Source organism: Talpa occidentalis, unplaced genomic scaffold, assembly GCF_014898055.3.
Source record: "Talpa occidentalis isolate TD23 unplaced genomic scaffold, MPIMG_talOcc4v2.1 talOcc4.13, whole genome shotgun sequence".
In the NCBI taxonomy this organism is placed as follows: Eukaryota; Metazoa; Chordata; class Mammalia; order Eulipotyphla; family Talpidae; genus Talpa; species Talpa occidentalis.
In genome coordinates this window covers 45,195,295-45,211,143 of record NW_023601322.1, presented here as the reverse complement: position 1 = coordinate 45,211,143, position 15,849 = coordinate 45,195,295, and the positions used below count along the sequence as shown (strand labels likewise).

Here is a 15,849-nt window from a genome sequence, read left to right as displayed (position 1 = left end):
GATCATTTGTAAAATGATCATAATATCTAATTTCCCGAGTGGCAATGAAGATAAAGATGCAGTACCTGGATCACAGTAGGCTAAATGGTAGCCCTTTCTAATGTTCTAATTGTTTTAAAAGGGAATGATTTACAATGTTTTTTTATACACAGATGAATATATATGATTTCAAAATAGGACCATTAATCTTGGAGAGTTATACAGTGGATTCTTTCAATGGAAAAGACTGACTTATTGGTTCATTATGTTACCTGGGTAGAGGTTATGAAACTTTAAAGAAAAATTCTATGACAAGATGAATTCATGATAAAGCAGATGTCTGAGTGCATCCTGGGATGAATAAGTTATGAATCATGGAAAGTTGCTGTTTAAAGGCTAGCAGCTGCATACTTGAAAGCAGATGGCCATCTTGCTGATCTGAATAATTTTGATCTTGTCTAAATTTAAAAGCTCAATAATCATTTTCTGATGAGGGTATAATGTATTATGTTTTTAATATTTAACTATTTACTCAGAATAATTTTGTATTTTGAGATTTGAGATGTTGCCTCACATTCTTTATGCCTTTTTCTTTTTGAAATTTAAATTCACATTCTGTGATCTTGTGTCATGACCATACATACTCACTTTCTTAGATAGTATTCTTTGAACATTATCTTTGGTCCTACATGAAAATTCATGGGGACAAAGCCTTTTTCCCCTTCTTATTACAAAGAAATTTTGTTGGTGAAATAACCACACAGTCATTAACTTGATGTTAGGAGAAAGGTTGGAGTTTTCCTTCAAAAGCTTTCCTGACTTGGGCCTCCCTGGTGGCGCACGGGATGGAGTGCAGCACTGGGAAGCTGCCCGCAGCCTCTGAAGCTGAGTTTGATCCCTAGCTGGCCAGGGAGCTACCCAAATGGTGCAGCAGACCTCTCCGTATTGCCCTCTGCTCCCCTCAGCAGTGTATGTCAGTCTATCTGCCTGTTCTGTTCCCTGCTCTGTCTCTGGTGAATCCTCTCACCCCCCACACCTCTGGCCTGTGCCCCAGTTGTTTTTTTTAAAGATTTATTTATTTATGCAGGCAAGAACTGGGGCACAGGCCAGAGGTGTGGGGGGTGAGAGGATTCACCAGAGACAGAGTGGGAAACAGAACAGACAGATTGACCGAAGTACACTGCTGAGGGGAGCAGCCGGTGAGTCAGGAGAGATATGCTGCACCATGTGGGTTGCTCCTTGGCTGGCCAGGGGATCGAATTTGTGGTGCAGAGACTACGGACAACTTCATGGATTGCGTCTTAACCCCTTGCACCACCAGGGAGGCCCTGTACCCCAGTTCTCAAAAACAAAATCCAAAATCTTTCCTGACTTACATGTGACTTTGGGTTAATCTGCTCTCTTTGCCATTCACAGTTATTTTCTAGTCATATTCAGCCTCTTAGAGCTCTAGTATTTTAGTTCTCAGGACAAATGCTTATTGGGCAGAGGGGATGATTATAAGAAAAGGTAAGGAGCTACATTTGTAGAAGACCTACTGTGTATTAGCTATATAATGTGAATTTTATTTAAGTAAGAAGCAACTTTATAAAGTAAATCCCAAGTGAGAACTGTTTTTTTTTAATAATTTGTCGCTAGAATGCTATTTAATGTTTGAAATAGTCACAGTCACAATGTTTGAATTGACTTATATGCTGAAACTAGTAGACAAAAATGAAATGCCTTTTCCACTTTCTTTAAAATTTGTTTTTTCTTTAAAATTGTGTGTGACTCAGAGGTACCCAGGGACCACAAACTATTAAGAGGTGCATTCTCCAAAGGGGGTCCCTACCATCTACATGCACAAAGTAAAAGAAAACAGACTCTTAGTCTGAGAGATCTTTGATAGTTTTGATGTGCAGAGAGAGAGAAAGAGAAAGGGAGAGAGAGAATGAATAGGCAACAAGGACATTCCTAATAATGCTCCAAAAATTACTCATTCTCTCATGGACAAAATACCTTGCCAAATAAGCTCAGCCCAGAGCAGAATAACTGAGTGTCCAAAGCTTTCCACAAATCTAAGGCAAGTGCTGGTGGGGAAACCACAAGGAAGGGAGTAGTCAGGTCCCAGAGAGCTGGAAAAGAAGAAAGACCCAGAATTCAAAATGTAACATATAAACTACCATGAAGTAAAGATAACAGCTACCATTGTCTCTGCCAAGGACCAGGAACAGCTTCCCAATATGTCTCTTACCCACATGTCTCTTCTAAGTGTGTCTCCTACCCACATGTCTCTCTCCACATTTCCCCTCCCTCCTTTGTTGCACCTCACAAATATGTACACACCTCTCTCCTTCCCAGCTGCCCCCAGCCAGGCATGGCATGCTAGAAATGATAATCCGGTGACCGTATGTAAGTGGGGCTCGGAAAAGTGGCACTTGTTCACTGCACTATGATATAATAGGAGATATAATCAGTAACAAAATGACATAAATAATGCTTGTGATAATCAAGAAATACACTCGAATAATGAATGTAATATCTGCCTGGATACCCCTCATGAGCCACGTATCATGGGTTTCTTGATATTTAGGTAGGAGGCCTCCATGGAATCCACATCTTATATTGTCAGGAGTTGCTAATTTTTATCTCTGTGGAATTGCCTATTTCTGCTTCTCATTTTCATTTGACATTTCTGTGGGAATAAAAAATAAAATTATGTATTTATTATAGTACAGTAGATGAGATTTTGATCATTTATAACCAGGGGATTTAGAATTAAGTTCCCTATAGCCTTAATTACAATCTGACTCATGCTTCAGAGTAGATTGTTTCACCACATGATCAGGTCTTGCTATACAATTTGATAAATAATGATTGTTTCAGTCTAAAAAGAATTGTCAAGGGCGGGGAAAGGAGGGGTTGGGGTCAAAATAAGGGGGTTGCAATTGTATGGGGAATATAAAAATAAAATTAAAAAAAAACACAAAACAAAAAAAAATAAAAAGAATTGTCAAGAAGGACAAACTTTAAAGTTTTTGTATTGCCATTCTTTGTTGTGGCTACAAGCCACATCAGTTGAGTAGAGCTGTTGGCCATTAGAATGAGACTCAGCAAAGAGTTAATGGTGTATCCTCCACTCAATACCTTAGACCAGAACATAGCTCATAGTGAAGGTAATGTGCAATTTGGACCAGGAAATAAGGCAGTAGCAGTCTTTGGGGGAATGGAACTGGGAAATATCCAGAAAGACCTTAAATAGGTGAGTTGAGTGGGTTATAAACACATTAGATAATTTATTTTTTCATTTATTTTTCAAAAAAAAAAAACTGCCTATGTTCTCTGAGCCAGGTGCTCTATGAGGTAGTAGGCATTAGTAATAGAGTAATCCCCAGGGTAAGGGGAGGCTCCAGGTTCCCTGCCCCACCCAAGGAAGGGCAGAGCTGAGCTGGGAGGAAAAAAAGCTAGAGAAGATTGGGAGAAAGAAGGAAGGGATCAAGAAGGCCTGGAGAAGGCACATGCGGTAGAGACATTGTGAAGAAATTGTGCTTGCCTCTTGGCCTTGGACTTGGGGGATATGGAAGGAGACAATTGAAAAAGACAGAGACATGGTGAGAGACCTGTGGGGAGGATGACAATGGCAGCCTTTACCTTGACTTGAGTTTTGATTTTGCTCCTTTCATCCCAGATTTGCCCGGCTCCTTCAGCCCCTTTTCAATGGTCCCCAACCAGAAGGTGCCTTAGACTTGTGGCAAGCTTTTGGGCCTCAGTGGCCCCGCTTTGGGCCAACCATATTTGGCTGGGCATTTACCCATGAGGGGATGGGTAACTTTGGGTGTTTCATTGAAAATTATTTTAAACTACACTCTTTCTCTTCTCTTCTCTTTATTGCACATTAGTTGTATTAAAGTTCCTTTCTATTGAAGATACACTTGATGTGGCAGATGACAGAACCTATTTAGAGCATGTCCCAGGATACCCCTCAGCCTACCTATTAACACTAGGACTTTAATGTAAAAGAGTACAGTAAAGAGTACAGAATTCTACAGTAAAGGTAGAATTCTGAGAGTGAGGACAGAGAGTAAAGGGGGATCAAAAGGGAAGGGTGGGTCCCTTCTGTTGGTGAGAAATTAACTGCCTTGCCTGCATCTGACTTTTCTTGGAAAATCTGGCTTGGGGAATGGCTAAAGCCTTTGCCTTGTAGCAAAACCCTTTTCTTTTTTTCCCCCTCTCTTTCTAAAAATTTTAATGTAATTAATATATCTGTGCTGTGTATTTATTTACATCATTGTTAACTTTTGTACAATGCTTGATTTCTCCTTTCAAGTATAGTCCCCATAAAATTGCCACCACCAAGTCACTGGGTGAACCTTCACTATAGTTGCTTGTGCTCTTCCTAACCCCTGTTTCGATCTCTCTCCCTCCCCCTCCCCTGCAGAATGTCTCTGATTTATGATTTATAGTTTGTTTGCTAGCTTTGTCTTTTTTTTTCCTGATTTCTTGTTTGTTTCCTCTATATTCCTCCTATAAGTGAAACCATCTGATATTTTTCTTTTTCCTCCTGACTTATTTTACTGAGCATAATCCCTTCCAGCTCCACCCATGTTGCTGCAAATAGCATGAGTTTATCTTTTCTATTGACCATTCTTGGTGTTGTTGAGTCAAGCATGAGGGTCCTGTTTGTGAGTGCTGTAGTGTGAGATGGGGGAAGGCAGGGGCTACTGGGGGGAGAAAGAGAAACAGTCTCTTTTGTCCTCTTATGTATATAAATACGTCTTATAGAGGGCAGCAGGAAAATATGTATGTATAGGGCCTCCCCAGTGGCGCAGCGGGTTGAGCATAGTGCTGTGAGGCTGTCCACAGCTTCTGCAGCTTGGGTTTGATTCCCGGCTGGCCAGGGAGATTCCCACATGGCGTGGGCAGACCTCTCCCATAGAACCTGCTGCTCCCCTCAGCAATGCTTTTGGTCTGTCTGCCTGTTCTGCTCCCCACTCTGTTTCTCTGGTGAATCCTCTCACCCTCCCGTGCCTCTGGCCCTTACCCCAGCTATTATATAAATAAAAAAATAAATCTTTAAAATATATATAGATATATGTATATACCTTATAGAGAAATGATCTCAGTTGCCCTAACAACACAGTAAAGATATGCTGACCTTAGGAGCATATTAAAGGCCTGAAGAGAGACTCTCTAGGGGAAGAAGTTGTATTTGATCTGGGCAGACTGACCCCTGAAGTTTATCTTTTGCCTGAGGTCATCTCCCTTTTAAGGATCACTGCTACCTCCTGGACAGAATGAAGGTGTGCTATTAAAGAGTTACCTCAAGCTTGGGTTGATCTGTCTTTTTCCTATTTTTCTAAGCATTGCTAAGTAGGGTTTTTGTTAAACACTAAGGGGAAACCCAAAGGAAATTAGCATATAATACAATACATCAAAAGAGTCAGAATTGTGATTTGGTCATAAATGTTTGACTTCTTGGTCCCTGTTTCAGTCTACTGTATAATAGTTTATGCTGTAGCTCAGGGGTTCTTTGTGTTGGCACCTGGGAATATTCTAAAATGTATCAATGCTTTGGGTCCAACCCAGGTTGGTAATATAAAAATCTAGTGGCTAGTGGCATGCCCTAAGCAGAAGCACATGTTAAAATCTCTCCAGGTAGTTGATTGTGCATTTGGACTGAGAACCACTGATGTAACTTCAAAGGGAAACTCCATAGTCTGGCAGCTCCCCTGATTCTTTACACTCTTCTCGGAAGATGTACATTCAGGTGCTCTTCATCTTTTTTTTTTTTAACCTTATAATCATCCCATTTAAAGTGGAATTCAAGAGGTAATTCTAACTCTGCTGCCCACACAGGGTCTTTCCACAGTGGCACCTCTTCTGCTCACTGGCAGGACTGTGGGCTTGTCGCCTTATATACTGGGTGTGGTCTTCTCTCACTTGTTTGTGGTGAGATCTCAATCATCTCATCATCATAGCAGTCACAATGACGTCACTTTTGGAGATGTTGGGTGAGTTTCTCCATGACTCAGAGAGGTTAGTTATCCAAAAGGGCAGGTTTATTATGAACAGGGAGAGAAGGAAAAAGACACTTGTGATACCGAGACGAATGCCAGTCTCAGTTTCCCTCAGCCAATAAAAGGAAGCAAGAAGGAAAGTAGTTTAATTTGTCAACAAACTGAAGAGAGCAGCAGACTCTTCTTAAAGGCCAAGGTCCTGCCCTTTGGCAGAGGGCCGGGTTATTTACACAAAGGTGTAAAACAAAAGGGAGAGGGGCAAAGGTAGGCATGTCCTTTTGATTCAGGGTGGGCACCAACTTGCTTTGTTAACACTTGATGTTTAACTGCCTGAGATATTTATCTTCCTTATTATCCTCTTAGGGATGTCCTTCCTTTTCCTTAGAATGCAAGAAGACAAACTTGTTAAATGCAACAGATAGGAGTGCTTATCTGATAGGGCAGGAAGAGAGATCTGTCCTGTTTCACTGCATCGCTTGCAGACACTGTTGGGGGAGAGGATGTCCAGAACAAACTCCACAAACAGGTTTTATGGACCCCAGACCAGAAATCTAAGACACCAAGGACCGCAAATCCCAGAGAGGATTGCTGGGAACTGAGGGTGGAGTTAAGCAGCCAGGTTTGGTACATAACTAGACATGTGGGCCTCGGGGGTCCTTGGTTTTTATTGGCTTTCAGCATAGTATTGGGGTTCCAGCTCAGCAGAACTGGTAGGATCCAGTCACCCATTTATCTCTCTTTCGCCCTGAGTTATTCTTTTCTTCATTTCTCCTTTTTGTAAATAAACCCTTTTTGTGTGTGCCTGCAGTTGAGTCTTATTGTAAGTCCCTTTTAGCACGCGGTGAGGATCCACAGTTAGGCAGCCCATTTCACATTAGGGTTGCCCTGTAACCACACAAGCGGGCAGAAAGAGCTGCTCCCAAAGGGGACAGGTTTGCTAAAAGAGAGGCCTATAAAGTCACAGGCGGGCAGCCTTGAGGAGAGCTGCCTCTGCCGTGGGAGGTAAGTGATGAGAAGCACTGGCACGTTGCAGGTTGCGGGCAGGCAGGAGGCTGCTGTCCTGCGGGGAGAGAGTTGGCCAGCACCTGCCAGCGCACAAATTGCACTGCTATTGTCTTCTTTTCTTTGGGAGGGGCTCATTCCTTTGTGGGATTGTTAATAGCTGTTAAATCATTTATTTCTAGGGTTAGTGCTTAGGGATTCTTTTCACTGTTTGCTTTGACTAGCTCATTTGGGAAGGACCTGGGTTCTTTTACAATGGTCCTCAATCTCCATATCCCTGTCTTCAGTCTGCGCCTCAGAATACTTTACTTCTAGATAGCTTGTTTAATGAATATGGTAATTATTTTGACCCCAACTTCAGGTTCTGACCTTTTGATGCCCCCTCTCCAACATTCTATTCTTATCCTCCATCAATACAACCAGGACGATAAACATTTATTAGCAGGAGGACTTATATTTGTATAAAGATTTGGCTCTCGCCCATCCTTCTCCTCTCCTATCTCTCTCTCCTACTCCTTCACCTCCTCCTTCATTCCTCTGTTTCTGTCTCTGTAATGTTTTCAATTTGCTATTTATTTAATGTTTCCCCAAATCAAGAAAAAATTAAAACTTCAAATTATTAGCTTGGATTCTGTCATTTCTCACCCCCTTCCTCTGGCTGTAATTCCATTTCTAGCTCTCTAACCATGCACGGCAGATGGCAGAAAGGGGGCCGCGCCAAAGAGGCCAAGGCAGGACAGGTGCTCTCAGGAACTGGCTGCTGCTCCACACCACCGCCCATGTAGTCAAATGTTTCATCATCACCAACCTCATTAAACTTGTTTTGCTAGAGATCAGGATAATTCTTTGAATCATATCTCCAAGTTCCTCGCATCTGTAACAAAGCTTAGTTCATATTAATTGATTATTTTTTTAAGGGAAAAATTCTATGCCAGACCCGACCAGTGCTAAATAGACATGACCCCTAAGGGGGCTTAGTATGTTTAGGCACAGAGAGTAGAAAAATAACTGCCAATTGACTTGACTATGTTTTTCCTTCCAAAAGAAAATCTATCACTTTATTCCAAGTAGACTACAACAAAAGCCAACCCCTTATTTCTGCTTTGGCTCACAATGGAGTTGCCAGCTGCCTTTGTTGGGCTTTCATGTCACTGATGACTGTTCTTCTTTTTGGACATGGGGAGAATGTCAGTATCTTGAATCAATGATTTGGAAAGCAAAAAATATGCAGAAACTTGGAAAGCTTCAAGCTATAACACAACACTCACTAAAACACCTACAATGTCCTCTGATTTGATATTTAAAAATTTCTTTTATCCCACAAAAGACTTTCAGCAATTATCTTTATCTAGTCCTAAGAAAATTCACATGTATTATGTAGCAGTGTTATGGTCAGAAAAGCCAGTTCTCTGAGAGAGGATCTGAGATTTTCATGGTTAGTAATAATTAGAATCATTTATTGAGCTCTTTATTTTGTACACTACAGCATCAACTTGTGGGGTTTCAATGATTAAGTTATTTTTAACCATTATGAAATTGAACATCTTTCACGTAGTATGACTCAGACTATGTTTAAATAAGACTTTTCACCAAATCATTTAGCTTCCTTCAAAATATCTAATTATATTATAGATTTTATTTACTTATTTATTTATTTATTTATTTATTTATTTATTTATTTATGGGACCCTCGCCAGTGGCCGGGGAATGAACCAGCGCTGCAGAGGCTGCGGGCAGCCTCGCAGCCCAATGCTCAACCGCTGCGCCACCAGGGGAGGCCCACTATAAATTTTATTTTATTTCAAAAAATATTTATTTCTTTATGTATACAAGAACTGGGGTACAGCCCAGAGGTGTGGGGGAGTAAGAAGATTCACCAGAGACAGAGTGGGAAACAGAACAGGCAGATTGACTGAAATACACTGCTGAGGGGAACAGCAGGCAGGTCAGGAGAGGTCTGCTGTGCCATGTGGGTCACCTCCCAGGCTGAGGATTGAACTTGTGCTGCACTGCTGTGGACAGCTTCACAGTGCTGTGTCTTAACCCCTTGCGCCACCAGGGAGACCCCATCCTATAAATTTTAAAACAAAAAAAGTGTGTAATTTAGATACCACTCTTGTTTTCTTCCATGACAGCTCTTCATTAGCAGAACCTTGATAATCACAGTCTTCTATTCCCTAGTGGTCATATTGCCTGGGCTCAGATTCTACTTGCAGGCTGTTGGTCATTGGGCAATTTATATTGTCTGTCTCTACTTCAGTTTTCTCGAGTGTAAAATGAGGATAAACTACTCCCAGCCTGTTTCTAGTTATTTATTAATTCATGACAGTGCACCACAAAGCTTAGTGGCTTAACAAAATGGCACCATTCATTTTGGTCATGAATCTTCAGCTTGGGGGAGGGGTGCTTGGCAGGGCTAATTAGTCTCTGTACCACTTGGCATTGCTGGGATGACTCCAGTGCTGGGGACTGGAATCATCTGACGGTGCATCATCTACCATGGCTGATGGTTGATGCTGGCTGCCAACTTAGATCTTTGTTGAGTGCTGTTGGTTGGAAGGCCACATGTATATGTGACCTCTCCATGTGGCCTGTGTCTCCTTACAGCATGTTGGCTGGGTTCCATGGTGAGCACCCCAAGTAGGAAAATCCAGGTGAAAGATGTATCAACTATCCTTGGAAGTCATGTCATAGTCCTTCTACCATATTCTGCTACTTGATGCAATCACAAGTGCCTACAAAAGTTCAAGGGAGAAGAAATAGGCTCCATCTCTTGAATGATGGCAAGATTCTCAAGAACATGGGAGACCAGAGATATTGCTTTGGTTATTTTTTGAAAACACGAATCTTCTACTTACTTAATATGGTCTTCATGAGACTCTAAGTCAATTTATACATGATATGTTTAGCACATATTAAGCAGTAAATATAAATATGCTATTGTTATTCTTGAACATAAAAAGTATTCTAGGGTACTCTACAAATTCTTGGTAAACGGTGACTCACTAACTTAAAATAAGGAAAGGTAGACTTGCTCAGCCATCCAGGAAAAGAACTGCAACTATAAGGCCAAAGTTGTGAGTGCTTATGCTTTAATGTCAGGCCATGCAGTATGGAAGGTTACAGAGCTGGCAATCATAGAAATAGACCTCTACTTCATTAATTAAGATGAGTAATGAATGTCATGTCTCTAAGGATCCTTGGAATCTTTTTAGAAGATAGACTTGATTATAAAAAGATTAAGATTTTTTTCTAACTTGCAGTGTATTTCTGTTGACTTGCAAAGTTAGCTTTGCAAACAAAAAAGTATTTTGTCATGATAGAGTCAGATGAATTTTTGCCAAAATGTTGCCAAAATTGCTAGTACCACATTTTTTGCCAGATAATATATAATTGTTGAAATTCAGACTATCTTTGAGTATCCCAAATGTATGAACCAGTAATACAAAAGATACAAAAGGCATTCCAGTTTTACATACAGATATAATTGTACCCAATGTAAAATTTCACATGGTTGTATTCATGAATACTTTAGGCCAACACAGGACATAGATGCTACTGGTAAAAAGTTGCTGGACATTAACTCCTATAGTAGAGAGTGAATATAAACAGATCTTAATGAGAGAATACTGATTTATTTCCTAGATAATTATGTATAAAGTTTATTATAAAACTGTATCATTTTACTCAGAAATATGTTCATTGAAAGAAATTGCTTCTCTTGTTTGTACTTACCCGCATCTTCTAAATCTGTCCATTAGATGTTCTAGAGACCTAGTAGAGGAGACTGGAGCTACTAAGTTAGCTCCACTACTTTGCAGGCCATGTATGACAAGTGAATTTCATTTTACGTTCAAATTAGCCTGGTTTCCTGCTATGCGGAACTTACTGACTGGGGAAGGTCTTGGCTGATGAGTGGTGTCTGTTATGGTCTGTCAGGTCTCAGGTGGTGGCTGCATAGATAGGCTGTATATTTCTTGTTTCTGCTATAAATTTCCCCCCTAACTCTCCTGTAGTGGTCAATTCTCTGTGTTAACTTGATTATGTGATGGTACCCAGGTTTTGATAAACACCAACCTAGATGTTACTGGGAAAGGTATTCTTTGGATGTGATTAACATTTAAATTAGTAGACTTTAAGTACAGCATGTAGCCCTCAAAATGTAAGGGGGCCTCATCCAATCAGTAAGGTAAGGGAAAAGACTGAGGTTCCCTGAGGAAGAAGGATTCTTCCTCAAGACTGCCTTGGACTGGAGGCTGCACTATCAACTCTTCCTTGCAGATTTTATGGGCTAATGGTGTGTGTCAGTTCCATAAAACCTCTCTTTCTCTCTCTCCTCTCCCCTTCTCTCCCCATCCCTTTCTCTACTTATATCCATATCCCTATCTCTAAATCTATATCTCTATCTCCACCTCCATCCCTGCCCTTATCTGTCTGCCTGCATATGTATGGATGTATATATGTATGTATGTATGCATACATGCATTTGTCTGTCAATCAGTCAATTGGTCTATCTAATCTATTATCTATCTTTGTATCTTTCTATTTATCCTACTGATTATATTTATCTGGAGAACCCTGAGTAATATAATCTACCCTAGGTCTCTTATTTAATCCTTCCATGCACCCCTTTTATTTATTTATCTATTTATTTATTTATATTTGACTTATTATTCTTATTACTATTTTATGTATTTTTTTACATCAGTCTTCATTTTTATACAATGTGTGCTTTATCATCTTGGGTATAGTCCCTGTGGAATTCCCTCTACAATTCACCTGTGCACCGTCACCATAGTCCCTTGTGCTCTTCCCACCCCTGTTTTGACTCAATGCCCTTCTCCCCCTCTGCAGAATGTCTCCGATTTATAGTTGCATGTTGATTTTGAATTTTACTTTATTATAATTACATTTTTTTCCTGATCCCTTATTTGGATCCTCTACATTCCTCCTATAAGTGAGACCATCCAATATTTTTGTTTTTCTTTCTGGCTTATTTCACTGACATGTACCCCTTTTATTAAAGAATTGCCTTATAGGAAAAGATGAGCACCTGTTTAATATCTGCCATCCAAATGCTACATTTTTAGGGAGTCTAGATTTGGAGGCAGGAATCATAGAGGAAGGTTAACATTAACATAAAGACACACACAAATGGTAAAAGGTTTAAAAATAAAGTAATATTTTAAATATATGGAGAGAGTATGGTGATGAAGTGGAATGGGCATGAGTTTTGGAATTGGGCAACTTGGCTTGGAACTGTGATGTGCAATTATTAGCTGTATTACTTTTAGCGATATACTTCACTTTTCCAAGATCCAACTTTTCTCATCTGTAGAAAAAGGGAAATGATCCCACCTTTTGGTGGGTAGTAGATAACACGAGTGCTCAATAAGTGGTAGCTAATTTGACCTACTTGTGTAACTCAGAAAAACTGAGTTAGGACAATGACAAAGTAAAGAGGTGGGTTATGTTTTTCTTTTTTGACCTTCTGTTCTGATAATTTTTTTAAAGATTTATTTATTTTATGCATACTAGAACTGGGGTGCAGGCCAGAGGTATGTGTGTTGGGGGGTGAGAGGATTCACCAGAGACAGAGCAGGGAACAGAACAGGCAGAACGATGAAATACACTGCTGAGGGGAGCAGTGGGTGAGATAGGAGAGGTCTGCTGTGACATGTGGGTAGTTCCCTGGCCAGAGTTCGAACTCGTGTTGCAGTGGCTGTGGATAGCTTCATAGGTTGTGTCTTAACCCCTTGCGCCACCAGGGAGGCCCAATAAATAAATCTAAAAAAAAATAAAGTAGAAAGAAATGTAGTAAAAATAAATGTGGGTATTCTGGCATCAACTTGCCTGCAGGAAAGTCTGCATGGGGATTAGTAAAAAATAAAATACTTAAGGGCCTCCCCAGTGGCGCAGCAGTTGAGCGCTGGGTTGCGAAGCTGCCCTCAGCCTCTGCAGCACCAGTCGGATCCCCAGTCGCCTGGCGAGGGTCCCACATAGCGTGTAGACCTCTCCTGCCGCCTGCTGCTCCCCTCAGCAGTGTACTTCGACGGTCTGCCTGTTCTGCTGCCTGCTCTGGCTCTGGTGAATTTTCTCACCCTCCTGCGCTTCTGACTGTACCCAGTGCTTGTATAAATAAATAAATAAATCTTAAAAAATAATAATAAAATAAAATACTTAAGATAGAGCCAGGACAATGTCATAAAACTTAAAACACTGTTTCATGGTTATTTTTATCACTCTCTTACAATGGTTTATGAGTATCTGCCCCATTAAAAAAAAAGTCACATCTGTTGTGGACTCAATTGTTAAAAACACTTGAGTGGGATGTTGCTGCCTGCTATTTCTACCAAGTTGATAACTTGGATGTGGTAGACACTGATGACAGCCTAAAAAATGGCAACTCTTCCCTCATCTGTGTAGAAGAGTCCCGATTTTGTCCTGTTTCTCTTGATGCATGTGACTCAGAACATGCTGACTAGTCGTGGTTAAAATGATAGTTCCATTTCTCTTGCCAGTGATTGGTTCAGGGACTAAGAAAGGGAGAGAGTTAAGAAAGGAAGTCTGCTGTTTAAAATGAGTGTGGAAAGGGATGGGGAGTGGACAACATCTTATTAAAAATTCCTACCTCTTACAATTACAAGGAAGGAATACACTTTATTTCCCCTCTTATTTATTTTTAAAATTACATTTATTGAGGTAACATTACATGACAACATGTCTGATGCTTTTCGGATACAGGTTCACACATCTACAAATGTCTATTATCACACCATTTCCACCACCAAAACCCCAATAATCCTCTATAGTCCACCTTCTAATAGGCTCAGTTCTGCCCTCAAGTTTCAAGAGTTTGTTTTGTTTTGTTTTTGTCTGCTTCTTTAGATTTTTTTTTAATATTCCATTTATGAGTGAAATCATCCAGCATTTGTCTTTGTCCTTCTGACTTATTTTGCCTGGGATAATCCTCTCTAGTTCCATCCATGCTGTTGCAAATGGCAAGCTTTCATTTTTATTTTAAATAGCTGAGTAATGTTACAATTTGTGTATGTGCCATATCTTCTTAATCCACTCACTTGTCTCAATTGTGGGTTCCTATGAGCTGGCTACTAGCTGGCCACTCATGGTCAACTGTGACCTATTTGTTATCTGCATCACAGCAGAACATTTCTTGACTACCTATGGAGTATAGCTCATATCACGAGGCAGACCCTGGGACACCAAGACCACTGCTGACCTGATTATGAGACTGTCTCCATGGTGGTCTCAGGATAACTCTGCCTGTGATAACATCAGCACACACGAAAATGTCTCTTGACATATGGTCAAGATGTCCCCTCCTCTGTTCCTCGTAAAACTTTGTCCCCCATTTCAATCTCTGCCTCCAGACTTTATTCATCATACCATTGTCACATGATCAGCTTTTACTAGCCTGTATGCTTTCAATAAATGGCATAAGAACTTCTGGTCAAGAGGCAGAGACTTGCCTTGCAAACTTGCTCCATGACCGTTATGTCCCTCATCACATTCTGGCCACAGAGCGGCAACAAAGTTCCTGTCACAGTAGTCATCGGGCACCTAAATATATAGTTTCCATAACCTGGCTATTGTAAATAGTGCTAAAATAAATACAGGAGTGCAGGTATCACTTTGAGTTAGTGTTTCAGATAGGTAGGTGTCTGCTGTGTATTTTGCGTTATGAGGATGTGATGCTTAGATCTACTGCAAACATCCTGTGGACATGAGGGAGGGCACAACTATCATTTTATTATTATTAATGGCTCACTTTTGCCTAGGGAGAAAATTCTACTGTCTTAGTTTTTTTCTGGATGATGACAGGGCTGAATAGGGAGGACAAATGCATAATACTGTTGCCTTCAAACATTCTGCCTGTTGAATGCCATGTCTGACTTCTAATACCATAATAATGTGGATTATGAGTCCAGATTTTCCCTCTTTCTTTGGTTGACTTGAATACACTTTCTTGGCACTTTTCTTGTGGTATAGTCTAAGCTGTGGCTTTCCCCAACTTTCCTATGTCTACTCAATCTCTCCTGCTTTCCTTCTTCCAGAAATTTGTAGACATTGCTCTTCACTGGTGCCTAATGTTCCATTTTGTCTCTTTTCTTGGTTGTGGGTTTATTTCTTCTTGTATTTTTATGCATTGTAAAGTGTGCAGGCTAAAGTTAGTATCTACTTTATCATTATAATTGTATTTTTGTAAATTACCCATATTTATGGGGCTATTATCAATTCACAAATCCTATTTACATATTAAGACAACTTTTATATATATATGCATATATGTAGTATTTTTCCTAATTTAATGACCATTAAAATTATTACTTTTCTTTCTTTTTTCTTTTTTTTTTTAAAGATTTATTTATTTATGCATACAAGAGCTGGGGTACAGGCCAGAGATGTGGAGGGTGAGAGGATTCACCAGGGACAGAGTGGGGACCAGAACAGGCAGATTGACTGAAGTACATTGCTGAGGGGAGCAGCGGGCGAGTCAGGAGAGGTCTGCTGCGCCATGTTGCTTCCTGGCCGGCTGGGGATCAAACTCATGCTGCAGAGGCTGTGCATTGCTTCATAGTGCAGTGCTTAACCCCTTGCGCCACCAGGGAAGCCCTATTTTTCTTGACTTAATAAGATTTTGTTTTAGTGTAGTAAAATTTATCAATCCTTATGGTTTCTTTCTTTCCTTCTTTTTTTTTTTTTTTGTCTTTTAGTGCCTATTTATTTTTCTTTGTTTTTCTTTATAAGAACTTTTTCTCCCCAAGATCAGATACATACTCACTACATATTTTTTACTTTGCCTTCCTTTCATTTTGACTTTAAATATGTTGAATTTAAATGATCACACTCC

General features: G+C 40.2%; 1 protein-coding gene across 1 annotated transcript in view; it reads left to right on the top strand.

Annotated features, from left to right (window-relative positions):
- The first annotated feature begins 2,294 nt into the window (after positions 1-2,294).
- Positions 2,295-15,849, top strand: part of AKAIN1 (A-kinase anchor inhibitor 1) — a 39,863-nt gene continuing 26,308 nt past the window's right edge. Inside the window, exon 1 of the mRNA XM_054693962.1 lies at positions 2,295-2,370. Coding sequence (XP_054549937.1) covers positions 2,295-2,370 — 76 coding nt within the window. The remainder of the gene's footprint in view (positions 2,371-15,849) is intronic.